This window comes from Oxyura jamaicensis, chromosome 21 (assembly GCF_011077185.1).
Source record: "Oxyura jamaicensis isolate SHBP4307 breed ruddy duck chromosome 21, BPBGC_Ojam_1.0, whole genome shotgun sequence".
Classification (NCBI taxonomy): domain Eukaryota; kingdom Metazoa; phylum Chordata; class Aves; order Anseriformes; family Anatidae; genus Oxyura; species Oxyura jamaicensis.
In genome coordinates, this window is record NC_048913.1 from 2304032 (window position 1) to 2332005 (window position 27974).

Consider the following 27974-nt stretch of genomic DNA (forward strand, 5'->3'; position numbering starts at 1 on the left):
CAAAAAAAACCCCAGCTATTCAAAATGAATTTAACATTATTTCAAATCGATAAGGTTTGGATAAGGTAGCCTCCACAATGCCCTTGAAACCATTACTCGATTCCCACACTCTCAATGTTAAGACATACTTTCTGAGTCAGGCTGTTTTCCTTCACAGCGTGATCCTATTACTTCAGCTTATGATCCATTCTAAAAACAGTTCCATTTCCCTTCCAAATGTTTACATGATTCCAGTATTAGCAGAACGGCAGAAGCTCAGTTTAGGTGTTACTTCATAAAGGTGCACTTTATCTCTTCTAATAAATCAGATTGAATGCATTTCTCTGGGTATGATATTAGCAGATTCAATTGGAAGGAATTCAGGAGCGTGCAGTACCTCAGTACGACAGGATACTATTACCTTGCAGCAGGATTAACATTCCAGATCTATCGCTTTCCAGCCCGATAGATATGACCCATCAGTATCTCAGAGTACCTCATTCTGCTTTGTGTTAGGAGGAAAGCTGAAATTAACAAGAATCCACATTTGCCCACTTATGTCATGAGTTCTGGAAGTTGTGCTCAATACTTATCATCCACCACAAGTCCTACCTCAGAGATTCTCCCACCTGTACTTGCACTCCTTCTAAGCTTCCTCAAAACTTAGAGAACATTCGGACATTTCACAAGTATAATGCTACTAATGAGTTCTCAGTTATAAAGTATCACTAATCTTATCGGTATTTAGTAACTAAGAAAAACCTGAATACTTTCAGAAGCTCAGCAGACCTGGTATATTCTAGATTAAATAATTATCCACTAACAGCAAACAGAATCAGTCTTCCAACTTCTTTTATGATGCAGAAACTACCTTTTCCCAAGAAAGCAGCTATCCATCCCGGAGCTTCTCATAGTTAAAGGGAAAAAAATGCAAATGATACCATCTTATGTACCTGTCCTCTCATCTGCGGTGTTAATGGAACGCTACAGCATTCTGTGTGTCAAAGAAAGCATGGCTAAATCTTTCAAATTAATGATAGTATTTGTCTTTCAGCTTTCAGAAGGAGCCTTTCCATTCACCCCACAGAGGAAAGATAAATACGCTAGATCTGCAAAGTTTACATGCTGCTTCCCACCTAAAACCCTTCTTATCTCTACTGTGTTCCCCATTATCTCTGTGTATACTATGAGAACTGCTGTGTAAAATCATTGATAGTTTTTTTTTCTAACAAGTTTGAAGTAACATTGCGATAACCTGCAGTTTTGTTAAAAGCATCAGTGGCACCTTGAAGTTAATGGAGCAGGTCCAATGGTTCTGTTCCGTAAGATCAGTTTTGGTTTCTGTAAGATCAGGTTTTTGGTTCCGTAAGATCAATTTTATCACTGCCTAGGTTTTCCCTTTCTTTGCGATCCCTATTGCAAAGAACAATTATCAGAACCAAAAATCTGAAGAACAGGAAATCCTGTACCAGTCATGGGGTATCTGCACCTGCTTTACTTAAGAAAGCAAGAGATAACCTGAATTACGGAAGAGTTGTATGATAGTATTATCATCATGTTATTGTACAAGTGCAGAACCATATTAAAATCAACATTTTGCTTTCAAGTATTTCCTGGTCAACTTTTAAATATATCCCCAGGTAATAAACAAAGGAAAGCACTTACAGGAGAAGCAGTAGCAGAACTTCAGAACTACAGATTAGGTGCTTTCTGGTCACTATTGAGCATCCCAGTTTTTCCTTTTTCACTACCCAAGTCACTACCTTCCCCCTGTGGTTTAAGTACTGAACTGCACAGTCTGTTCAGCACTTAACTCTTGCACTGACAGCGATGATTAGGACTCCCTAATGCCTCTTCTGAAAACCACCCTTTCAGCAGGCCCTAAAGTAGTTGCTGTCTCCGTATTTACTTCAGAAGACTTACACTCCACCTAGATTTGAACTGACAGCAAGTCTGCAGCGGTTAGCCAACCACTATCATTACTTATTCTTACAAAGCTTCACTCCTGAAGTGCTCTCCATTTCAAATCAGCAGGACCTGAAGTTTCGCCTCACAAAACCTTATTTCTCACAAAACTCAGAATTCCAAGAGAAAAATGCTGAAGAGCCCATTTATCTGCTGTGCAAGCCTCTGGGGCTATCTGTGGCTCAGTTAAAAAACGTTAAAAGATATAACTTGTATAGAGAACGTGATTTTAAAAAGTATTAGAGAGCCCCAAGCAGAATAGCACCTTCCTAACCTTGAGCATATCCTGTAAGAAGGTTACACATCAAATGGTTCTTTCAAGCTACCAAAACAGGCCTAACAAGGGTTTAACAGTTTTGCCAATGTCCACTGATTGCAACAAGAAAAACAACAACCCTTATCCCCTTTCCAATTTAGTGGCCCCAAATGCATGTCCACCAAAAGCAGATTCTCCAGCTTACGAGAGAAGTATATGGATTGAGGTTGGAGAGGTACCCTGGGGGCTGGAGCTAGACATCACATTTCAGACAAGTTTTCTAAAAGCAAGTGACATCTCCCTTGTGTGAGAACACTACAGTCTGAGCAATAGCTAATAGAGGAGGGGGGTGAAATAAATAAAAGGAATACAAGGTATTTGTTACAACACCTTAGAGACTAGCTCACGTATTCCTTCCTCTAGTGTATAGTTTATGAAGTGGCATAGAAACATCTGCTAAGACATCTGATATTTTCCACTCAGGGAGGACATCAAAACCCACAAACTGATGCACGCTTTGTAATTTCTTACTTAAATTACCCAAAAGGAGGCCTAGCTTTTTAATCTTCATTGGACATTTCACAGCTGAGAAAAAGGTTGGAATTATTTTAGAGTGAAACATATTACGTGATTCTAACACAAAACAGATCATTAGCTACACCTCTGTATTCAGCGACTTACCCTGTCTCATGATCTGTACGTACATTTTTCAAATACACCATATATGAAAAAACAAGTGGTACACAGTAAGAGAATGGAGGGAGAGATTTCAGGTATTCTTGAGAAACTATGACACAGCTATTTTCAATTCCTAGGTAACAATATATCTTACATTAAAAATCTTACAAATTCTCCTCTGTCAGTTCAATTACTGAAAACCAGGAGGGGGTTACAAGCAGTTTCAAAATTGACTAATTACCCAGGGCAATCCAAGCTGTGTCTTCAGAATACTCTCTATGGTCGCTATAGTTCCTTTCTTCATTGGGGAATGAAATTGCTTCACGTGCTCTGAATAATCTAATCCCTGCTGCCAATACAGTAACAAATGAAGGGGAAAAACCTGCCTTATGAGCTAGAAAAATATTTACAGGCCACACTACTCTAGCAAGAAGCATTTTAGAACTAGTTGTAGTGTTACATAGAATATAAAGGAGAAAACAAATATCCATACCTAAAATAAAATAACTCAGGACAATAACTAGGTTAGTACAATACCTTTACTCAACCCTACAATGAAATTTTCAAGAAAGATGGCATGGGAAAAACATGAAGTCCAAACACCTAATGGTAAAATATTATTCAGGTAAACAAAGAGCATAAGAGACATTCACAACACAATGTAATCATTACAAAAAAGAAAGGCCAGCAAGATCAGCCAGAAGTATAAGATAAGAACACTAGTCTACTGTCATACTAATGCTCTAAGTACTTGTACATTAAAAACATTCATTCTGTTTCATGAAATGATTTAAAGGTTCCTTACTCTGCATTCCTGTATTACATGAAAACCACAACAAAACAATCCTAATATTTATCACTAGCCACCCAAATCAAAAATATTTTCAACATTAAATACACACATTTTGTTCAGACATAAAAAGGAATACTAGCACAGTATATTCTGATTAAAATATTAGAGACTAAGTGAAGCCTTACTCAAAACAAGCATTTCACAATTAAACAATCCACTAAATACAATTCAGCAAAAAGGCCTTAGCAAATGATGCTTCTAAAAGCATTCATCATTAGATCAGCAATCTTAAAATAAACAGGCCCTGAACACATACCGTCAGGGTTTTTTGGATACATTTCTTTCATTAATCTCCCTTAGCAGCAGCAGCATCACTCACTCTTCTGTCCTTTTCCTCCCAAAATACACTCCCCAGGAAGGAGGCTTTTCACTGCAATTTTATCAGCGTTTCGGAGAGGTCTCGCCGCCACATCCCTACGCACAGGAGGCAGCAGGAATCTCTGCATTTGTAACATCTATGGCTGCAAAGGAGGCTGGTAGGCAAAGCAACTATATCATAACCAAAACGCTGACTTCTATTATCTACCGCACCACACGTACACACACACTGCATCAATGGCCTCGATTCACGACAGCAATCACAACGATATACCGAATCTATGCACAAGGCATGCATTACTCACTGGGTTTTATTCTTTAGCTTCTTCAGCATGGAATTCTTTCTCCTCTACAATGCAGTAGGTACGAAACAAAACATTTTCCCTTTATTCCACTGATGCCGCTGTTTGAATACCATTAGACACCAAGGACAATAGGCAGGATCAGCTCAAACATTAAGCAAAAATATTTAATGGAAGACTGGTTACCCTCATCTCTCCCTTTCACATCTCTGCCTCATGTATCCAGGCACGGGTGGTACTGGCTCCCTTGGGAGGCTGTAGCTAGCAGCTGAGGCACAAACTAAAACATGGCATGGATGTCAAGGAGCTGATGTCACAAAAACAAGTATTTCTCTGATAAAACAGGCAATTCCGTCAGGGAAGTCTTACAGATCAGTAGGAATTGTTCAGCTCAACATGCTTTGTTATACAACGTGCTGCAGCAGCAAGAGGAATAAATCAGAGCAAGATCTGTCAGGGTAAATAAGCGGAGACGACAATAATTAACAAAACTGCCAATCAGATAGCACGCTTTGCATCAGGATATCAGGAAGGCTCTCACTCAGGAGTACAGACGAGAAACACACAGACACTTCCCAACAGCCTTGTTTAATATTGATTCCAAAATAATTGCTCATCTATACTTAAAAAGTAAAAATATTTTTCAACACACACGACTGGCCTAAAAGTCTCCCATCTCATCAGGAAACATCGCGACAAAGTGCCCGAGGCTCCAGGCCAGCAGACGCGAGGCACACCTACAAGAGGTCACACTCAGCATCTGGGAAGGGATGCGAGGTGTTTTGGAAAGCCTGCCACCTCACCCACACAGCAGGGCTGCCGTGACAGCTTGGGGTGCATTAACTGCCCTGCTGAAGGTACAGGGACTGCTTCTCCGAACGCAGCTGCACATCTATAGTAGCAGCAGAACCTACAGGGGAAAAGTATAAAAATTCAGGAGCAAAAGGAATACAAAGATGATGTAAATCAGACTGGAGAATCTGTGCAAGTTCAATTTTGTAGACTGCATTGTATTAATAAAAATTGAGCTTAAAGCACAAAAAGAACTTGTTACACCACGTGACTAAAATGTAAATGCTATTTGCATTCCTTATTTTATTAATGATTCCATGCATTTCTTTCAAGCTCTACTGGCTGGCACAATCTCAAAGCCACATGGGTTTCACAAAGTTCTTGGACAGCTAGTAATTATATTATTAGATTTCAATATAAATGCGAAATGCTCAGTACGTATTTCCGCACTCTTATTCCAAAAGATTACTGTTCTGAAGGAACTGGAGAGAAAAGCTTACAATTCCACAGAAATTCACCACTAAACATTTCCAATTCAGAAGACTGCATGCAACTAGATACACTTACTCCATGGCCTAATGTGAACAGGCCCAAGCAATATATTGCTAATTAAATAATTGAGCAGTTTGATAGTGCTGTTTAAAAATTTCATTTTCAACTGTCTGCAGTTCTGTAACAAACCGTAAGCCCATACTTACAGACTGCTAATTTAAGCAGGAGCCCATTTGGGATAGAGTGACTAATTAACTGCTTAGTTGACTCTGGGAGTAACTTGAGACCAACTTAGAAGCTCCTTGTATAGCATAAGGAAGAAGCTCCAGAAAGTATTTGTTATGAATGTAACTATAACAATAAAGTTGATAAAACAGGAGTTTGAAAAATACTGGATATTTTCTACACAAAGAACAGTATTTTAATCCTGTCAACTTCATACTTGAGGCATACAACACAAACAATTATGCTTATGGGTATTTTTGGAGCTCGAGAAGCACTACTCAGCTGATCTGCTTTCCTTACATGTCCTTTAAGTAAGGAATATCCCCAACATCGGTAGCATCTCCACACAGTCCAAGTGTACACGCATATGTGACAAGCAATAATGCTGAATGCATTGCAGTATGCTAAATTAGCACTGATGCAATTTAATAGCTCTGTCGTAAAGCAATTTGAAAATAGTAACAACCAGGCCACGGTACCAGATTTCCATCGAGGTCCCATGGATGCAAGCAGGCAATATGCACTGAATTTATCCATTAAATGAAAAACCCAACCACAAATCACACATAGAGCACATCCTACTGAACAGGCATTTTAAACAATCAAAGGATGACTCAACATGACCTGCAAAACCCTACAGATGGTACACCCAGGTCACCTGAACCACCCTAATCAATATACTTCTGTGGTTCACCTGATGGTTTGGGGTAACTACAACATCTATAAAACAACATGAAAACCTTCTGTACTAGAATATCCACACCCATAACGAGACCATTAAATTGCAGAGAACTTCACATTGACACAATTTGCAGATATCCCTTCAAGCAGCAGCCTTCCCCTCCCCACTCCCTCCCCTCCAGTTAGCATATTCTACCTGACAGTGTTTCAGATGTGTTTTGTGCTTTTGCGAGTAACTTTACTTGGAACAAGCACCAGTCTAGACTGGTACAATGCAAGTCTTTCCTCCTGTCATTAACCAGCTGTGGTAACTGAAGCAGAGCTGGAGTCAGCTGGTTCTTTCAGTTCTTACATTGGGAGAGTGGGATAGCATGGATGCCCATGAGCTCACTCCCTACAGCTTTCATCCAGCAAAAGCAAATTAGAAATGAAAGCAAAACGAATGGGCTTAATACATTGGGAAACAGCCCCAGACACTGTGGTGATGTTGGTTTGTTTAATTCCTAGCTGCAGAGTTAAGGTGGAAAAGGGAAAGGAATGGCACACCAAAGTTAGAAATTTAAGTGAAATCAGCAGTTATATCTTCACTTGAAGACAGCTGTTTCACAGAACACAGCATGGAGAACTATGATGGAATAGTAATACCTTGTCCTTACCTGTGGCATCAAAACCTGCCCAACAGAATACTGCACACATTCTAAGGCTACGTAATCTCCACATCTATCGTGTTGTCTTTTGCTGTAAGTCTTAAAGAAGTCAAAGGCACCCAAGGTATTGAATTACCCAGACATCTGAAAACATCATTACCAGAATAGGATACAGGACAAGTAACAAAATACAAGGGGGGGAAACCTTACTGTTGCTAACATTATCTTCTGTAGACAGAGCAGTTCAGTTTTTGCCTGCCTATGCAAATCTGTCACCTTTCCAGTCGAGACCGGGTTTATTCTGGGACCTGAAGGTGTGACAGCCTAAAGTAGTGCTCCTTTTACAAACTTCACATCAAGAACATATTTAAACCTACAGAGCTAAGACCGCCCTTGGCAGAATGATCATGAAGCTTAAGCCTGAAAATATTTTCCCATATTTTCAACCTGTTACTCTTAATTGGAAAGTGACAGCATGGTAAAACCTACACATTTTCAACATACAGTGAAATGTAACAAGTCCTCGATTCAGTTTTAACTCATGAACCAACAAGCATTGAAATTAAGTTACATTTGCCTGCTCATTCAGTAGAAATACATTATGTGATGTAACAGAGGGGACTGGTTACCTATTCACTTGTTGAAACCTGAGTAAAAATAATAGAAAACCACTGAGCTACTATTTTGACAGGTACAAAAAAGTACACAAAAAATATTAAACAATGCACTAACACCTCAGATACATGGAAAACCACGTATTAGAAACACCTACATACATGCTTGCCAGGTTCACCCTAAAGACCACTGGGAAGACCACAAATACCTTTCTTTTCCTTCTGAAAAAAAATGAAATGTCTTGAGAAAAACGATTTCTTTAATATTTCTGACCAGTGTAGAAAAGTTTTATTTTCTCTAATTAGCTTAATAAGGATTGCAGATACTGTATTGCACATTTACTCCTCCTTTCTACCAGATAGGACACCTATAATTATCTAGTCACAACTAGAAATGTTGATAATTAATAAGCCTTTTATAGAAAAGGCTGTAGTTCACTCTTCTTCAGTACATCACTTCCTTTTCCTGCAAGTAAAAAAAAACATGGGCAAAAGCAAGGACCATATTCAAATCCTGACCTCTTTTCCTGCCAGTGTACCAGCAACTAGAAGCCATTATGAATTCTCAGGAATATTAAAACAGTACTACAGTATTGATATACATCATTTCTCTGTCGAGATACATATTAAATCATTATTTTATATTCTACTGAAGCACAAAACAGATATACGCATACAGAAAGCCAGCTTATGAAAATCTTTCAATATATTTCTTTTCTATATGATTGCAAAAATACAAGCTAGAAATTGATAGCATTCTAGTACTCACTGTCTTCTCCTGGACAAGGCATACCAGGTTTCTCTGGAATACTTGGGAAAACTAAAACAAAAAACACATAGTTCTTAAGTGAAAACTTGACAGTACTCAGACAGTACTATTTCCTTGATTCTAGAATACATTTACTCAAAAACAGAAGTTTCTGAAAGCCATTAAATAATTCTGCTTGAGAAGAAGTAATCAAGACTAGTGCCTGCACTAACAAGATCTTATACCTGACTACAGCATCACCAAGTCAGTGCAGTTTAGAACTGTAAGCCCACTGCATTGTTTCAGCTTTGGACTCCACACCTTAAGTAACACTTCCATCTTACAACATCAAATAACAGGGTACCAGCTACATACAGAAAAATTGGATTTGTCAGTCTAACAAATCATTCCAAATTGACATTTACAAAGCCATTAGTTTTATAACCAATGTACACAAGGTTCTCAAACTGTGTAATACTTGCCATGAATTATCAGCCCTTCATCTCTGTTTTGACAATACAAACGGAAGGCTTCTTCCAGTTCCATCTGAGATGAGATGGTACATGGGTCACCTAAGGAAGAAACAATCCATCAGAAAATTTGTCTGAAACACTGAGAATTTCAGTTAGTAAGACATGTATCAGCCTTCTTTTCCTTCTAAAATCTGAAATTAATCCAGTAGTTTGATCACAGCCAGAATATATGAAGAAGTTCTTTTCCTTCTATTTCTTTTTATCCAAACTGCACAGACAGAAACACAGTGTTAGTTCACAAAGGGGCAGCAAAATACTAGCAAATAGATATGTTTGAAGATCTTAACTCATGGGAGGAAAAAAGGAGGATTGCTTTCCTGAAAATTTAAGATTAAAGTTAATTCACCATTTGTTAAAGGTCCATTATATTACTACCTTAACATTGTCAACTGCAGAACAATGTAACTTAGGAAGTCACAAAGGTGAAGATAGATTTGAGTCTCTTTTGCTAGACTTAGAGAGAAACAATCTAGGATGAAAGCATAAAAATTAAGATACACAGATCAAAGTTGTGAATGGGATACAGATATGCCAATGTTAATGTGGAAATAACAAAATTAATCTAATAGTCTCTAAACTTTTCAGGGTTTCTGTGGACATTTTCAGGAAAATTGGTTTGTGGTTTTTAACTTGCATTTAGTAGAAAAGCTAATAGAAAAAAAATCATGAGATCTGCTTAGCCACAACAAATCCTCTCCAAAAAAAAAACACCTAATTTAAAGTAATATCTTTTTAGTGAGCTATGCGATTGAACGTGCTTCATTAGTTTTGAAAATCTTGGTATAATACTTTGTGAGCAAAGGTTTGGTTCTAAGCTCAGTTTATTTCAATATTTGCTCTTAATGGCTGTCACAGCTAAAAAAACCTCTAGGATCCGTAGATCCAAATGGAAGAAGTGCATAATTGGCTGCACTTATTAAGTCATTCTTCGATCCTATCCAGCACTTATGCAAAGATTTTTGTTGAAGTTTCCATCTTCCCTGAAGTCGATCCTTGCAAACTGATCTGAAAGAGCTGCATTTTTAAATTCTTAACATAAGCATTCAAAACCCACTGAAACTGTTTGGAGATTTTTAAACAGGTCAGAAAATTATGTTTACATGTACATATGGAAAAATGTAAACATTAGCAAATATCTGTTTTCAAAGTATGCTCTCACTATTGCATAGTTTCTTTTGAAAAGCAGTCATAGTGATTAAGTGTGGATGGCTGTTTCTTTTTTTCCCCTCTTTTGAAATTATCTGGTAGGTAGCATACTGCTGACAGCCACTTGTCAGCACAGAAAAGTCGCACAGATTTGATACATTTGTCTTTTTGCAGAAGAAAACATCTGTACTTCCCTCCAACTGCACAGTAAACCTCCCATACTGCACAATTTATTCCAATACTTGCTTTTTCAAACCTCCAACAACATCTTCTACACATCTTCCAACAAAGGAATGCACATTAGTTTGTCACCATGTTATGTATGTCAGCTATCTCTACCATGACAGGAAGAACAAGTGTCTCCCAACAGCGTATGGCTTTTTGACCAGCACTAGTATGTGAGAGCACTAGATAGTGGATATAAACTCATTTCAGATGTCTTTCTGAAATATTTTTTTTTTTGGCTAACTTGTCATATCTAGTTAGATACTCACTGCTTTTACCTCTTAAAGTGGCTGACAAAGAGCTCATACTTTAGGATCAGGAGAAACATCAGCACTGCCAGTTCAATTGCCAGCGCTTACATTATTAACATCTCATGATGCCTATTTTGGTTAGAACTGCATGATAGAATCCATAAATCCACTTCACCAGGCACACAAACTGCAATATATCGTAACGCACTGGAAATGACCAAACAAGTGAAGAGCACTACTGTGAACTCCAACACCATGGAACACCCACTCCTCCCTCAGACACTGACCATCTGGCATTGCAGAGCAAGTGAGGGCACCGGTGTTGATCTAGATATTAAATACAAGTTAAGCTTATATTTTTATCTTTACGGACAAAATGTCCTATTATTTTCTTCCTGCACACTTACGGACCATCCTAAACACCCCCAGGGTATGTTTAGCCCACCCAGGAGACCACTGTACTTGGCAGTCTGAATACTGTAATACTGCAGGGTAACAGACAATAGAATGATTTCTGCTGCCAGGCAGCAACCCATATTCCTTACAAGTTTGTGGGATATTATTATGGATGGTTTATTCCTAGTTCAAACTTTTTTGATCTAGTCAAAAATATCACAGAAATGCTAAAAAAAAGTTCATCACAAAAATTCATTTTCTTTGGATCTTTGGTTAAGTTTTCCTTATCCATTAAGCCATCAGCAATTCTGTTTGCTTTAAGTTATTTCAAAGAGAACATCTGTTCATGCAATCAGTCAAATGAATTTAAATTACACATGGCAGTAAGCATAAACACTCACTCATACACAAAAATAGGATAACTCTTAAAACCTGTGACAATTGAGGGCAGCCAAAACAGTGGATTGACTCAAACTGAACAGCCAAAATGAGAACTTTGAGAGGTTTGCGCAGGTATGTATTTAACCAAGACTAGAAGGAAACGATTATTGAACAGCAACTAAAAAAAAATTGTTGTTTTAATCTAAGTAAACCTCCAGAAGCAGACATTGAAACCAAGAAACAGTTACAATAATCATGTCTCATTTCCCCAATTCAAGGCTTTAAGTTTTCTGTCCTACTTTAGTCTTCTTTTTATCATGCAGTTCAAATAGCTAATGCAATATAATTACCAAGCACATGCAATATAAGTATTCTGTGGGCACTTCTCAATCAGGTTACTTTTTATTATTACCATACACAGCAATGAAACAGTATTAGGAAACAGATCAGTATGGCTGCCTCTTTCTTGCTGAAGAGATGATGAAATTAAGAGTGAAGAACAAAATTAAAAATTCATACTTCTCCCTAGCATCTTAAAAGGACTGAATTTTGAGTACAGGCTCGCTCCTTTCTCATAATCATTATGAAATTCTGTTCACCCACTGGAATGCACTACTTAGCTATGAGGGCAGTATAAGCTATTTTACCCCTATTAGTAAGAGTAATTTTTAAAAAGTGTTAGCCCAATCGATTTAGTAATTTTTCACCTTTCCTCACTCCAAGCTCTGGAAGAAAGCAAAAAAAAGTAGCAAAGGCACACAATGTCAAGCATCTCCATGTCACTCCTACTCACAGCGACCAGAAGGCTCTAACTAACTGAAGGCTGTAGAGAAGTGCCACATTTTGCAGCAAGAAGAAATATTCAAAGCCATCATGACGACATTTCAGAGCCTACAGAAAGGTTAAAGAAAAAGTATTTCTCACATACAGCTACTTGTGGAAGAAGACTAATGATAACTGTGTCACATAGGAGGATAATTTGGAACAATGAGATCTGACATCAGCCTTTCCCTTCCTGCAGGAAGAGAGTAAGCAGCCAAGACTTGCACAAATCATTTTTACAGAACTTTATGAACCCCCCTACTCAACACAAGTTCACTGTTTTTCCCTACACATGACATTCTCCCCCCAGTTTTCTTTTTCTGGGCACAACTTACCTGAGATACACCAGACATTTTTTTCCCACCAGTGGAACCAACATATTTCTGATAAATTCAAGTCCCTTTATTTCATGCTTGGTCATTGTGTTTAAACAAACGGGATATTAACCACCAATTGAAAAGAACACCCAACATCTATCGACTCTCTAATGCTCAAATAGGTTATGTCAGACCATTAATATAATCAACACTACCATTAGGGACAACATGAGAGCTGCCAGGGACGATAACAGAAAGAACAGAAAATCATGTCACCACTGGAATTCTGAACACTTACCTTACTTCACACAAAACACAAAAGTTCTATCTGAGTGTAAAACAGTCTCCTGATATACCATCTGCAGTACTTCTCAGAAACAACTCATTCTAGAGGCAAATCATAATTCAGAAGATGCCAAAGCCTGTCATACTGAACACTGACAGCTAAAGACATTAAAAAGTCAGCTTGCTGAACTGAGGCTATTGAGGGGTTTAAGCCCACAAAATTCCAAATTAACAGATACTTTGCATTCAGCACGTATTCAGTATGTACTAGTAAAATGCTGAAGTTCTACAGAGCCTTCACTTTGTAGAGTTGAATTCAAATAGAGTACAACCCTGATGTTTTGAGACTTTTATCCAAGATTCCTGCTTTGTAAGACAGGGTTATGTCCTGTGGCATTTATAAATTAAGTGACCCCACAACACGAATGGCTTTTAAGTTGTTTCAATGCCTCTATGTACCATAACATTCAAAAAATGAGAATTATTAAAGATTTCAGTACAATACCTTCATCATCAATCCACTTCAGGGTGATTGGCTGCTCCTGTTGTAAATTACACATCTCATGCACTTCATCACAAAGTTCATCGTAGCTGATTGATGCATCCAGGTTTGTTATCAGGATGTCCCTGCATGAGATGAAACCATAAGCTTTTGTAAGAAAAAGCCGCATACTTAATGTTCCATCTTTAATGCACGCTGACTTCAGCAAGTTCAGTTCCCTTATACCATAACTATCCATGTCTAAAGTGTAGTAATACACAGAAGATTTCAAAAGAATTAAAAATGATCTTTGCACTCTTTCCATTCAGAAATAAAATTGCAGTTACTGCAAAATCTTTTAAAAATAAGTGAAGCTATGCAGCAAGACCCCACACCACCGTACACATTACAAACTCCAACTGAAGCTGACAATATATTAATCAGCCTCAAATTGTTAAAGTTGTGCTAACAGATAGCAGTCATTCTACATCTAAACTAATAAACCCCAGATTGTACTAAATAACAGCTAAAATATGCTAAGTATCTATAGCTGATACGAATTACCATTGAGATTTATTCAAATGATTGTTTTGATGATATCTGTGTTTTCTTGAGAGTGTTCAGTCACAAGTGTGCCTGTGTAGTCACATTAGACAAACAGCACAGATGAACAAAAATCATTCATTTTTTAATTCTTTAAAAAAAATTCACAAGATGCCTTTGTTGTCAGGTAGCTGAAACTGGGTACTGCAAAGTAATATGAAGAACTAATGACCAGCAACTTGTATGTACAGGCTGTTATATTAAGAAAATTCCTCACATCGCTAGGCTGCACTACCATCTAGAACCAAGGTAATGTACACAAGACATTGCACTACTGCTGTATTAAATGAAGTGATTTCAAGTAAATACAAACAACCCAGACAAACTGAGTAACTGAAAAAACGCAGTGAGAAATACACAAGCTTACTTTCCTTTGCCATCTATTTATAGAGTTATTTATACTATGCTGTGGTATGAAGTGCCACACCCAGAAACATGAATACCTGCAATCCTAGGACTCCACAGAGATAGACTCAACATGCATGGTTTTTTTTTTTATACAACTTCCTCATGCTTAGATTTTTAAGCTGGATTTCTAACTTACTACATCCTGTCAATTACTAACAACTTCTATTTTACTCTTTCAAATGCACCATTAACTCCTATTTTAAATTCTTTTGGCAGCTACCAGAATAAACTTGTCCCTACCTGAAGTTGTCCAGCATCAATGACTTCCTGCAGTTTATCCAATTTGTTTGAAGATGTGCAGTATTTGAATGGAGATATGAGACACCCAGTTTTACTGTGTGTAATGCCAAAAATAGTGAGCACTTCCTGAGTCACAGACACTTGATCAATAGTTTAAAGTCAACATTCAGTAGTTATGGAACCTTTGTCTTCTAGGTTGACAGAGTCACTCTGCCTCAAGAATAGCATTAAACAAGCAAACACCAGAGGGAGATTACTACAATGACACACCAAGACAGAATAAATAAAAAGGAAATCACTGACTATAGCACTTGTAGGAGGTACACTATTACAGTAGTTTATCCTAATAAACCTTGTAATTATTACACACAAATTGCAATGAGACCAGTGTTATCACCTCCTCCATTTTTGAGCAGACAAAACTTTAACACCTTTCTCTTTATATAACCACTATTTGCCACCAGCAAACTATCTCAAATTGTTTATGCTAAGTTCTATTTATGTTTACAGTGCCTTCCCTTGTAGAGCTAAGGCAACTCATATCCATGCATCTCAGCAACACATCACTTTTTAAAGGAAACTGCAAATTTCTGTATTTCATTAAGACAAGTATTGACATGAGTTCTCATCACTAAAAGCTTAGCTACATTTTTACTAAAAAATGATGTGAAAAATCAACCTGCACATAAATGATTTGTAAATCAGCAGACTGTTGGACTTTTAGTTTACAAGTAGCATAACAAAGACAAAAATCAACTGAGTAGACATAAGGAAAGAACTTGTGTCAGTAGCACTGCCAGAAATTGAAGGCAGCAGAAATAATAATAAATGCATTATGCTTTTCCATACTGCTTCATGACAGAACAAGTATTTACCAAGTTACTTGCATGTGTACATTGTTCCGCTTTTGGCTTGACACAGAAGAGGCCAAAATCTATACTGAAAATTGCTCTAAAATTCTAACCCCAGGACCCCACATTACTTGGCATTGACCTGGTAAATTACTTTGTTCAATCAAGAAAGCACTTCCTTTTCAATGAAATTTGGTGGACTTAATTTCATAATTACATTTAATTAAAAATTACATTTAAATAAAAAATAAACATTTTTTTCTATACCACAGTATCAACATTTGTTTAACAGGAAAGCATCAGAAAAGATAACTTAGGCTACTGCTATCATGTGCCAGTAATTTGAATATAAATACTTCAAATCAAGCCTAATGATTTTCTCAGGTCAAATATTTAACTCCTCAAATGACTTAAACTTCGGCTTTAGAGTTAGTCAGACATCAAAGCAACACCAACTTAAAGTCCTCAGAGTGGCAGCAAATTAATTAGATAATATTTTGTCTTTCAGACATATTTAATGGTGAAATAATAAGAAAAGGCTTCCTGAGTCTGCCAGCAACTGACTGAAGTCATAAGAACCAGGACTTAATTTATTGCCTTAAATCAGAGCTGCCAAAATAAGCATTGTGAAGATAACGGAAGCAGATGTGTTAACATCTCACTGCCCTTCATGTAGCATTAGTCTAAACACTGCAAGGGAGGGGAAAACAGTAATTAAAAAATAAAGGGAAGCCTAACAGAGTTCACAAGTTACACATAGAGACTAACTGCTTACTTTGGGTATTTATTCATAGCAGGAACGCAAAGTTTTTTTGATCTTTGGATTTTTAATTTAGATTTTTTAATCACTTTTTATAACTGAACCTTCAAGCAGCTTGGGTAGGTTCATCTGAATTTACTCAGAACATGAGATCTAATCAAATTTCTTTAATTTCTCATTTACCTACATAATTCCAATAACCCTTCTTTTTAAAGTTTCTAAAAAAGGAAAGAAACAAAACCAATAGCACCCACTTACTGTTTGAAGGCTTACATATTTACCCACAAAAAAACTCCTCTCATTTTCTAAGACAGGAACTGTTCTAAATTAAAAGAGCATCTAGAAAACCCCACTGGAAGAGGAATCTGGTATTAAACATTCTACATTTTGTCCCAAGAAACTACTGCAGTCTCCACCTGACTTCAGTGGCAACCTGTAAATGTAGAGGTTGTTATGTAACATGTATTACATTCAATCAGAGACAATTACTCCACAATAAGGATAATAACTGCATCTGGATGCAAGAGATGGATACATCTGTGGCCACAAACATTGTAATGAAGCAGAAATCAATAACCCATCAACCCACAATAACTGCATGCCATTCTTGCATATTTTTCCCCTTTTGAGACCCAAGAATAAACTATCAACTCTTTCCTAAAGTCAGTATGTTGCAGGAGCCCGAATGATTTTTAGTACTTCGTTTTACCTATCTGACATTAATTACAAATGCATCAACACCCTGGTTACTTTACCACGAGATCAAACTATGGACTTGTCTTCCATGTGAGTCAAAATTCGGCAGGACACAACAGAGAGGGGAGAACAGGCAGACTTACCCACTGTAGTGTGTTTTCACTCTGATGAAGTCTTTGTTCAAATCAATTTTGGAGCCCATTTTGCTAGGCATGGTCTGCACCGAGCCGAGGCGAAGTTAGAAGCACACAGAAGTTCGTTCGAGCTGTGTAATTCTAATTCCGAAGAGCTACAACACGAAGTCCCCCCCTAGGTGATTTCCAGCCCAGCTGCAGAGAAAAGCAGGACACCGATAAGCACGCACACATCCCACTAAACCGGAGCAGCGTGCCAAACTTTACAAACCCCGGCGGCTTTGGGTACAAAGGCAGGAAACCCACAGAAAACCCCACAGGACTCCCGACTCCCAGGTGAGTTCAACGAGAAGAGTTAACAACACGACGCGCGCTTTAGTTTTTAAAGAAAGATTCTAAGCGTTTTAAACTTTTTTCTAAAGGATCTTTTCAACCCAAGCACCCGACAACTCGCGCCTGGCACGAATCGCTCCCATAAAACCCCCGAGTGCCCCCCTCAGCTCTGCCCCTGCCTGCGCCGCTGGGGGTCCGTCAGTCTGTCCGTCCGTCTGTCGGTCTGTCCGTCCCGGGCACCCCCCACGAGCCCCGGGGGCTCCCCCGGGCCGAAGTTGCTCCAAGTCCCGTCAGAAGTTCGGGCCGAGCTCGCACCGCCCGCCCGCCCGCGGTCCCCTCAGGATCGGGCCCCCCGTCAGGATCGGGTCCCCCTCAGCCACGGCCCCGCCCCGCCGCCTCTGCTGGCAACGGCGCCCCCGCGCCGAACATGGCGGCCTAGGAGGGCCGGCGCCCGCAGCCAATAAGAAACCTCCCGCTCCACCTGCCAGCCAATAGCAAGCCCCAACTCACCTGGAGCCAATCCCCGAAAGCATACCGTCTACCTGCGGCCAATCGCGGGCCGAGAGCCGTTACCTGGCGGAGCAGGAGCTTCCCGGCCAATCGAAGGCTAGAAAGGAAGCGGTAGGCGAACACCTGCAGCCAATCAGAGGAGCCAGCGGCAAGCGCACCCCTCCCGCGCGGGTGGCGGGCGAGGTGACAGGAGTGGCGGGCGGGGTGACAGGAGTGGCGGGCGGGCGGTGAGCGGGTGCTGGAACGTCACTGCGCTCCGCTTCTCAGAGCTCCTCAGCGCTCCTCCCGCCTCCCCTCACGGGGCCGGCCCGACACCCCTGGGGCCCGCCCGACCCCTGTGGAGCCCTCCCGGGGGCTTCGTTCCCCGCCGGGCCTGCGGGAGACTGGGCCGGCCCGGGGCGGCGCTGAGGAGAGGGGCGGCCGCGGGGAAGGCCCGCCCGGGGGCGGCCGCAGCGGGCTGGGGCTCCGGGAACTGAAGTCTCTGAAATGGTTAATGTCCTTTCTAGCTCAGTTTTATGAAGTTATTATTATTATTATTATTATTATTTCAAATATACCTCATTGGTGCCCGAAGCCCAGCCGTCCCTCACATACAGCAGGAGATCGGGCTTCTTAAGGTGAAGGCATGGGGGAGCTGAACCTGCAGAGTTCCCTCCTGGGAATGCAGCTTGTGCCGACCAAACAATCGCTATGTGCCTAAAAACAATCTTCAGAGCAATTATTTAAGGAAAAAGTTTGCCCTGGGGCCTTTGCTGGTCTATTTATACCTGTTACTGGGCAACGGTAACACACCAAACTTCCCAAATAAGAGAAACCGAGGTGTCTGAATTTGTGTAACCAGTGTTGGACTTTTTGACCACCTTCAGTTGTGCAGTTGTAAGCTGTATTTTGAAAATACAAAACAACAAAACACATCCTTAGTCCCCTGCCATTACCTTGTGCTCACCTACATCAAGTTCCCTTTGGAAATCTTTCACAAGATTTACGTGGGATTTATGTGTGTGTTCATATGAATGCTGCTTTCTTTTGCCATTTCTACAATCTTCCAAAATATGCATAGTTCAGTGTTATTTTACGATTTTAAGTAGCTGTAGAGTAGCAAAACTTATTCCCATCAGCCTAGATGTATTCTGTGACACCAAGGAAATGCACCAGATGTCTTCATTTATCAATTTTTAACCTGAATGAATAGTGTATCCGGTGTTAATTTTAACTCAGTGGAAACTGTCAATATAATGTCTTTCTTTTTCTTTTTTATTTCAGGTTTCCTCTGCTTTAAATGGAAACTGATATGTAAGATATATCTACAAAGATAATTTCAGAGCAAGCTAGACTTTGATCACCTTGTCATGTCAGTTTGATGACTTCAGCTTGTTGGACTGGGAGATAAAAGGTAGCAGAGTTCTTCAGAGCTGCGATTTTGGCACTTTGTGTGTTTTATTGTTTTTGTTTGTTTGTTTTTTGCTTTTCTCTAGCACAGCTTACTCAGGTTAAAATACTAGGTGCATTTTCAGTGCTTAAGGAAAGTTTTAACCATATATTTTTTACATCTTGCAGAGATTGTGTGCTGATCACCTAGTACTAACGATAATTTTAAAAGTTGCAAGACTGTTTAAACACTTCAGTTATTTAGTAGATTGCTTTCCACTTCTGGGCAGATGGCATTTTTTGGAGAGGATGTCAGCTTTCCTCTGTGCATTAGCTAACAAGGTTGTAACTGGTTTGAAAATGCAGCATATTGTATGATCATTGGTTCAGGCATATTGCTTTTAAAACGCTGTCATCTTCTGTTGGACCAGAACTGTAAATCCTGAATGTACTCCCGAGCTTACTTGTTTGCTTTTTCAGGTGGCAGATCATTGCATTTTTATCTTCTACTGAATCATCCTCAGCTTAATAAAAAGTCTTAATGTTGCTGTCCACTACACCCAAAATTGAACACCTGTTGATATCCTTATTAACACGGCTGTTTTAAGGGTCTTACAGGTAATTTCATTTTATTTTATTTTATATTATTTCATATTTATTTTATTTTATATTGATTATTTCATTGTGCCAGTATATCTGACAGTAAATTTGAAGCCTGTGTTTAAGCCTGTATGTCTGGATATTTCCAGCAGATGGCAAGATATGCCCAGGCAACTTGTCTGTTGTCTGGGAAACACACAGCTGAATACACAGTGCTTATAAGTGGTAGATCTTTATTTTAATGCTATAGGCTCTTGAGAACTGTTCTTTTAAAAGTTAGCTTGAAGTGAATGCAAATTATTTGAAGTTAATTATAGCATTACTCTAAAGCACTGCTTCAGGCATAGATATTTGTATTAATGCCTATAAATCTCGCTCCACTACAAGGTTTTTCTATCTGTATTTTCCTTTTTTTAAGTTTTAAGAAACACTTGCTGTTTAATGGCTTTGGAAACTCTTAGGCTAGGTGATACTGCAGTTTTAGTGCCTCTAACAAGAATGTAGAAAATCTCCTTATAGCATTCCAGCATTCTTTTTTCCTCAGTGTCTTGAAAGAAACAAGCTGCAGTTGCATAGGAAAGTTGTGCAGCAGGGATATATATGTTCCTTTCTGTCTTGGGCCGTTATTCAGAGAATGCTTTGTCCTGCATATCTCTGTGTATATATATGCATAACTATATATGCAGATGTATATATATATATTTATGTGTAATTCCCTTTATTTTAATAGATCTACTCATATACTTACAAAATGAAGCATGTATACACCTCGCTGAATTCACAGAATAAAATTAAAATAGTTTATTCCAGGGTTCACATCAAGAAAGTAATGCCTTTTAACCTTTTCTGTAAAAGGAATAATATTCTAAAATCTCTCAGAGCATTTTCTCTACATGCACCACTCCAAAACAACTAATTGTCAAATAACATTTATATACACTACAACCAGGAAATCAGAATATTTCTGGGTTTAATAGTTAACTAGTTTAGTGAATGCTGTAAAAATAAATTAATCTCTCGCATGTTACTAGTATTCTGTCACAAATAGCTACAAAACCAGGAGGAAAAATTAACAATGTGCTTTTTTTAATTGTTTTTAGTTCACAGGGATCTATTTTCTCATCAAGCTGGACTCAGCATAACCAAGAGACAAACATTAGTTTTCTCTCATCTTCTCCATTCATCCTGTCTAAAATCTGTAAGTAACATGATTTTGGAAGAAGTAATATGGTTTTGGAAGGTTGCTGTTGCATCTGAAATTTATTGCATATATTGAAAGTTTTTTAGCTCCTGTGATATTATTTCCACTACTGATAGATGCATTTGGTAATGAAAATGCAATTCTACTCTTACAGATAGCTCTGACCTTCCTTTGCAAATAATCTCAGCAGTTCTTTTTCACATTTGGATGTACAGACCTGTTTGAATGCTCATGCTTTGCATTAACCTCTCGTTATTCTGCCAGCTACAGCTGCTGCAGAAAGAAAGGAAAAAAGGGAGCATCCTAATGCTTACTCATTCGTATTGTGTGCTTCCTCTTGTATAAGTTCGAATTGTGAACTTAAGTACAGATCCAAAAAAAAAAAAGTCCGTGAATCCAGGCTACAACCAAAAGGAGAGAGATTTAAAGGTGTTGGGTGCTTTGCCTACATAAAAGAGAGTTTGGCCAATTTATAGTCATTAAAAGAATGTTTTTTCTTAGTAGAATGCACACAGTAAGCCACATTTCATAGTTAAGTAGCTGAAGGCTCATGCAGCTGGGCTAGTGAAGGAATACAGTGGGTTATTCTTATGAACAGTTCTTTTTGTCAATACAGGTAAGGAGATTTTCACGCTGAAATGATTTTTATTCACTTTTAAGTCTTAATTATACATAAATTTAGAAAGTCTGTTTGATAACTGTTACCATCATGTATCCCAGATTGTAAAGGGGAAAAAGCTCAGCTCTTGAAGCCAGTGGGGACTCCTGAGTTGAATATTAAAGGAGAATTGCAGGTTTCTGAGAGAAACACTCCAGGTCTGCTGGATGCTTTGTGAGTGGGAGGCAAAGGCGCTATTTAACTGGAAGCATAACGTGAATTGATAATCCTGTGTTAGGAGGCTCTTGGTTTCCTATCACTGCCAGTTGATCTGCCTCATCTCCAGAGCATTATCTCTGGTTTACAGAAAGCTGCTTTTGAAAGAAATATATCCATTTAGAAACAAAGATCAAAGGCTACATATTTGTTATGGTTCGTTTTATTTCACAGGTGATGAATTCAGGAGAGCTGAACACACTGTCTGTGTAGTCTGGGGGCTATTAGTGCTCTGTTGGATTACATCTGCCATTTCTACTGGGTATAAGAAACAAGGAGAAGAAGCTATCTGAGTTAATTCTGGTAGTTAAGTGAACACATAAAGTTGTGCAATTAATTAGCAAGTGACTCAGCTAGGTCCTCCAGTGCTTAAATGACTAAAACTATTGGGAACGTTCTGACTATTAAACGTCCTGAAAGAATCATTGCTCTATGTGGACTCCTCATAGAATAGGTGATGTACAGTTCTTATAAATTTAGGCAAAGACCCAGAGTTGTAGGGTTTTAAACTCGATGACTGGGTGGCAGGACTTGTGGGTTTTTCTACGTTAGCTTTGCTGAAATTAGTTTGTGTTGTTTTTTGTTTGTTTGTTTTTTGTTTTAATTGTTCCATCCACAAGTACTTGTATATTGCTGACACAGTTGACAAAAAAAATCCCTCTCCTTTTCTCTCCCGTAAATATTTGAATGTAGACATAAGAATGTAGACATAATTATGATAAATAGTTCTTAAAGGCAGTTATTGAAAAAAAAAATAGGCCAATTAATACTACTTTTACCGTAATAAAAGGAGAAGACGGTTGTCCCATTTTTACTTGAACGAGTGACTTAAGATCTTCAGATATTTTAGGACCTGTCAGCTTTCCAAGGTTTTAAAGATTTATAGGGATTAGAACTGATGATTTCAGACTATGAACAAAACAACAGATAAAAGGAAAGAGAAAGCTATTATCTTCAAACACACGTGAAATGTGCGTAACCAGTTCTGTGTCACTCTAGAATGAAAATGCAACTCCACAGAATTTCTTCTCTGACAAATCAAACCAGCAGCATATGCAGACATGAAGATTTCTCTTCAGCCTACTTACTCTCTTTTTCCCAGGAAAGAGAAAAGCTATTTTTTGTATTGAAATAATGGCACTGAAATCACTGAATCCAGTGGGAGCAAGTATGGGCCAAATGCCTCCAAGTTTGGATTAAAAAAATATAAGGCAAATCATTAATACATTTTAACATACTCTGGAGTAAAGCATATATCCTACAACACCATCAGAAATCACCATGGTAGTTCTTCACTGATTTCCTTGCTGGATTGCATATTAGTGGTTTTCTAGCCTGTGTTAAAATAGAGAAAATGAATAATGTTTCAAGACTATTTTAAGACAACACATTCTTTATTTGTGTTTTTTATGGAAGATAGAAGCACCCAGAAGCTAATTTACTTTTGTTGGCACCACATTAGCCTGGAGGATGAAGGAGAATTCTATGGGTAGCCCAAGCTACGCACATTTAAAAACACAAAACCAAGCCTCTGTGCTTCTGTGTTTATTTTTCCAGGATATTTAAGCAACCTGTCCTGTGAAAACACATTTTTTTGCCCATTTTCCTTTTGTGTATGTACATCAGCAGACAATACGCTGGAAACCATAGAGACTCCTTTCTTCTTGCTGCATAACCTGATCCTAATCCTTTAGAAAGCAATGATTCTCCCTCTGAAAGGTAACAGTGAAAGAAAATGGAGAAGAAAGGAAACAGATGTTTCTGCAACTGAAGACATGTAACAGTCATTTCAGAGGATGGAAAAAAATGGTGAAAAATTTAAACAAAAAAAGACAACCCTGGGGATCAAGTATTCACCTTTGTTTCTTGAGTGTCCTAATTTTATTGCTTCCCCTGGACCGGACTTAATTACGCTTTTCTGAATTCTCGTTATTCTCAGCTAGCATTGAGTTTGAATGAAACACAAGCATTCTTAGTTCAAAATATTCCAAATCCTGAAAGTGCCCGATGAATCCTTCACTAAGCATTAACAGAAACACCATTGGAGGCAGTCTGGAAATACTCATGACCAATATATTAAATGTTTCTTCTTTATAAAGTATAGGTTCAGTTTTAAAATACTACATGCACTATAGTTTATAAACAATATGTAGAATCCTCCTCACTTTTACATGTAGAATCTCTTCTATGTATATATCCTAGTTGTGCACACACCCTGGAAAGATGAGGGTAGGATAATCATGAATAGATGCCTATAAAAATGTCATAAGTTTAAGAGGTACAGAAATAGATCTTTTGTGTTTGGCGCACTCTAAAAGAAATGTAACAATAAAGGAAGAGCAGCCTGGATGGAGTTTGGTGCCAGATGTTTTACAGATTACTTTGTATTTCATCACTCAATCTTTATTTAATCTTAAAAGACTGTGGTAGTTCTAATACTGGGATAGCCCAATGGCCTATATGTTGGCTTGCTGCATCCATGCCCCTCCCACGCGTCTCCCCCTTAAAGCTGGTCACTTTTTTTTATATAGTTTAAAGAAAAACATCCTCTTCACCCCCATCTGGTAACCCAATGCATGAATATTTGGGGCTTTGTGATATTTGTGCTAGCAAAGGTAATTCCCGGTGTTCTTTTTTTTTCCAATTACTTATCCAGTAAGGAACTAATGCAAGCCTGCATTTGTTAGCAACTTACATTACCCAGTGACTGTGTTAAAGGTGTTTGGCCCAAAATTATGCTCTTCAGAAGAATTTGTTTAGGAGCGTGGAGATTTTTTGATGAATGCTGTAAGCTGCCTTTTTGTCTTTATTGCATATATGTAGTTACCCAGTGTGCAGTGCAAGAGAAAGAAATGGGAAGAGAACATGTGTTTGTGTGGGAATGTGCTGGTCAATTTATGAAATTACTGCAGGGTTGAATCTCTTTTATGTAATAATATTTGGATAATAATACTAGTCAGTCCCACGCATTGGTTGGTCCTAGATGTAGAATGATCAAAAGAGTTCTGAGATAGCTCAGCAATCAGGGCTATTTGGATGGCTTGCTTTGGACCAGCGTTTTGCTGAGCAGTGAACTCTGTTAACAGCTGATTAGTTCTGTTGGTGCTACATTTTCTGACAGACTGGGCTTGACTGTCTTCTCAGATTTGTTTTTGCTGTGCATGAGTTAGTAGAAGGAAGAGCCACAATGTAAAGCTGGTGTAAGGAGAGAACAGATCCCTAATGCATTATGTAACAATGAGCTTAGGTCTTCAAATTCATTTCAAGAGACTAGCTATAAAGGCAGAAAGATAGTGTCATGCATTTCAGCTACCAAATCCATCCACAGAGATATATTCACTGCCAAATTTTTATTCAGTCTTCATCAAGAGGAATTAGCTATATATGTTTGTAACATATATTGGACACGGAATTATTATTATTATTACATCAAACAAGCTTTCAACCATGGCAAGTGTTTTGAGCCACTGTAATAAAGAGGGCATGAGGGGAGTTCCTTCAGATTTTTTAAAAAAGGAAATAAGCTTTTGTTATCTATTCTGCTGCACAGAGAAATATGCAGGGGGTGCTGTTTTCCTCCTAATGGGAAGTGCTTTCGTAGGTTAATGACTGAGTATTTAAAATCAGCAATCGTATTAAGTGTTTGGTTGTACCGACAGTAGAAGCCTCATTGAGTTAAATTGGTTTCGCTACATTATCTGTTGGATTAGCAAACCTGAGAACTGATGTGAGAGCTTTAACTTGGATAAATGCTTGCCTTTTTGCCCAGAAACAGGACAGACATATCTGTATATTGACCTTTCAATGGTGCTGTCACTGCAAGCATTGCTTTCCAACAAATCAAGCAATGTCTTCTTCATCTTGTGCTTTCTGATTCTTTTCAACCTCTTGAGGCAGTAACAGCTATTTTTTGTAACATAAATACAGTAGTCTGCGTAAGTGCCCCCCAGAAAGCACTCATGAATACAGAATGGTACTTTCCTTTCTGTTGTCAAGGCCAAATTAGAGTTTTATGAACCCTTGGGCGCTGAAAAGGCAAAGCTTCATTATGGGATGAAATCTCTGAGGTTATTTTGATTTTCCTTATAATGTCTTTTATCTTTCGGTTCAATAGTTGGAACATCTATTTTGTCTCCTTATAGAAGCTACAATTTCCTTATAATCTACACTTTATTAACACTTCACATTTAGAATGATCACATTAATACATACCCCACTCTCTTTGTCACAGACACACCAGTCCATAGAGCAGTACTCTAGTGTGCTGAAAGGAACACAAATACTCTCAGGTACAGCACAGAAACAATTCCTTCTATGTATTTTTTTTTCCTTCTTGGCATTAGTGCAACCTATTCAAAGCTTGGATAGCCTTCAGCTGATATCAGATTTAAGTGTACCATGAAGTTAGAATTGATTAGGGTATTGTCTATGGATGTTACACTGCATTATGGTTTCTAAATAAAAGCAAAAAAGGTAAAACACTTCCAAAAGTACAGAAGCTTCAGGTTTGTGCAGATCTCCAATCATTACAGAATACTCCTATACTGAAGTTCCTCCTTAGTAGAGTTCGTATGGCATCTGACTTTTATATCTCTGGGGTTGGAAACACGTTTTAAAAAATGCCACTCTTCACAATGGAGGTGTTTTGTCTTGTGCTACTCATGTAAGTGCAGTAACGGGAGCTGAAACACCTGTTCTCCTCTCTGAGTCACCTCCTTCCTGGAATGGACACAACTGCCATATGTATGCGCACATTCTGGCTTCCTGAAATATTCTGAGATATATATATATATTTTAGGTGACAGCCTAGCATTCTAGCTTTGGTTTTGGGGTGGTTTTGTTGTTGCTGCTGGTGGTGTTTTCTTTGAGGGAAGGATTGCTGCCACCTTTTACTTTGATCAGTCACAACTGAGCTGTGCACCTTGAAGATCTGCAATCAAACTGCAGAAAAATTCTTTGAATATATCTTTTGAAGAAGTCAGCAGGGCATGCATCCTGTGACTGTCTCCCAGATGGAGAAGCAACTAATTTTGTCCAATAACCCCGTGTGATTAACTCACTTGGCTTCAGGGTAAGGAGTGATGTCAGGTGCACAATTACAAACTCTTACTGCTGAAGTAATTAGATTAGACATTGCCTTTAAAATATATGCAGCCGCCTTCTCACTAATAACTCTAAATAACAAGCCATTGTACACTACAGGGACCGGGTCACTGCTTTTCTCTCTGTTCTTCAATAACTTTAATCCCAAAATCATGGATTACTTTCTTATGATTTATACTCCTCAGGAACTTGCTACAAGTATTTCCTCTGCTGGATTTAGTCAACAATTTCACTTGTAGCAGTAGCTCCTGACCCCAAAAGGCAATGAATTAAGCTAATAGCTAGACAAACCAGCAGGATACCAAAAGGTCAGACTCTGCATTCACAGCAGTAGTTATCTACTGGTATTAAAAAATGATTATTTCTGACTTATGCAAGTATAATAGAAGAGTAAAGCACTACGACCTTTCTAAAGCTGTTGTGATATGGTTCAAAGTGCTGCGCAGAATGTTTCAGACGTGCCTACCACATTGCCTTGCCTATGAAAGTGCACAGTTAAGCTTCCTCTGCTTCGGAGACCAAACAAATGGGTCAGGTGTAAATTGAAACAGCTCAGTTCCAGTGGAAAGGAGATGTAGAAAGGGGAGGCAAGATAAATCAAGGACTTGACCCAGGATCATGGAAAAAGCAACAGCTTAGTAAGGAGAAGCCATTATAAAGTCACGCTTCTGCTGCTTGCATCCCACTCTCTGCTTAATCGTAAACCAGTAAGAATGACTGAGAAGAGAACAGAAGAGGTTGCAGCTCCAGCTGTTGAACTTCCTTTGGAAGAAAGTGATCTTGACCAAAAATGAACTTAGAAAACAAAATGGTGCGTTTCTGTAATTTAACATTTCAACATCTGGAACAGAAAAAAATAAAATAGAAGGATGTTAAGCTGAGGGAAGGAGAGAACCCTGATTACCT

The 27974-nt window shown here is 38.5% G+C and overlaps 2 protein-coding genes across 9 annotated transcripts in view; one reads left to right on the forward strand and one right to left on the reverse strand.

Moving 5' to 3' along the window:
• PRKCZ (protein kinase C zeta) overlaps positions 1-18115 on the reverse strand; it is a 48470-nt gene extending 30355 nt beyond the window's left edge. Inside the window, exons 1-5 of one of the 6 annotated variants that reach the window (XM_035344893.1) lie at positions 17923-18115; positions 17089-17274; positions 13412-13533; positions 9033-9122; positions 8572-8622 (exon numbers count right to left, since the gene is read on the reverse strand). In XM_035344893.1, the coding sequence (XP_035200784.1) occupies positions 8572-8622; positions 9033-9122; positions 13412-13533; positions 17089-17159 (334 nt within the window). In that variant the 5' untranslated portion in view covers positions 17160-17274; positions 17923-18115. Of the gene's footprint in view, positions 1-3119; positions 3331-3987; positions 4227-4354; positions 4740-8571; positions 8623-9032; positions 9199-9587; positions 9925-10000; positions 10968-13411; positions 13534-17088; positions 17275-17922 lie in introns of those variants that run through there. The other 5 variants (XM_035344895.1, XM_035344896.1, XM_035344898.1 and 2 more) reach the window with 5 other exon arrangements.
• Positions 18116-18180: 65 nt separating this feature from the next.
• The window catches only part of CFAP74 (cilia and flagella associated protein 74), a 73844-nt gene continuing 64050 nt past the window's right edge, over positions 18181-27974 (forward strand). For 2 of the 3 annotated variants that reach the window (XM_035344876.1, XM_035344880.1), the window contains exons 1-4: positions 18181-18411; positions 19186-19315; positions 19771-19908; positions 20991-21088. The gene's annotated coding sequence lies outside the window, so the exon portion shown is untranslated. Of the gene's footprint in view, positions 18412-19185; positions 19316-19770; positions 19909-20986; positions 21089-27974 lie in introns of those variants that run through there. The other variant, XM_035344877.1, reaches the window with a different exon arrangement.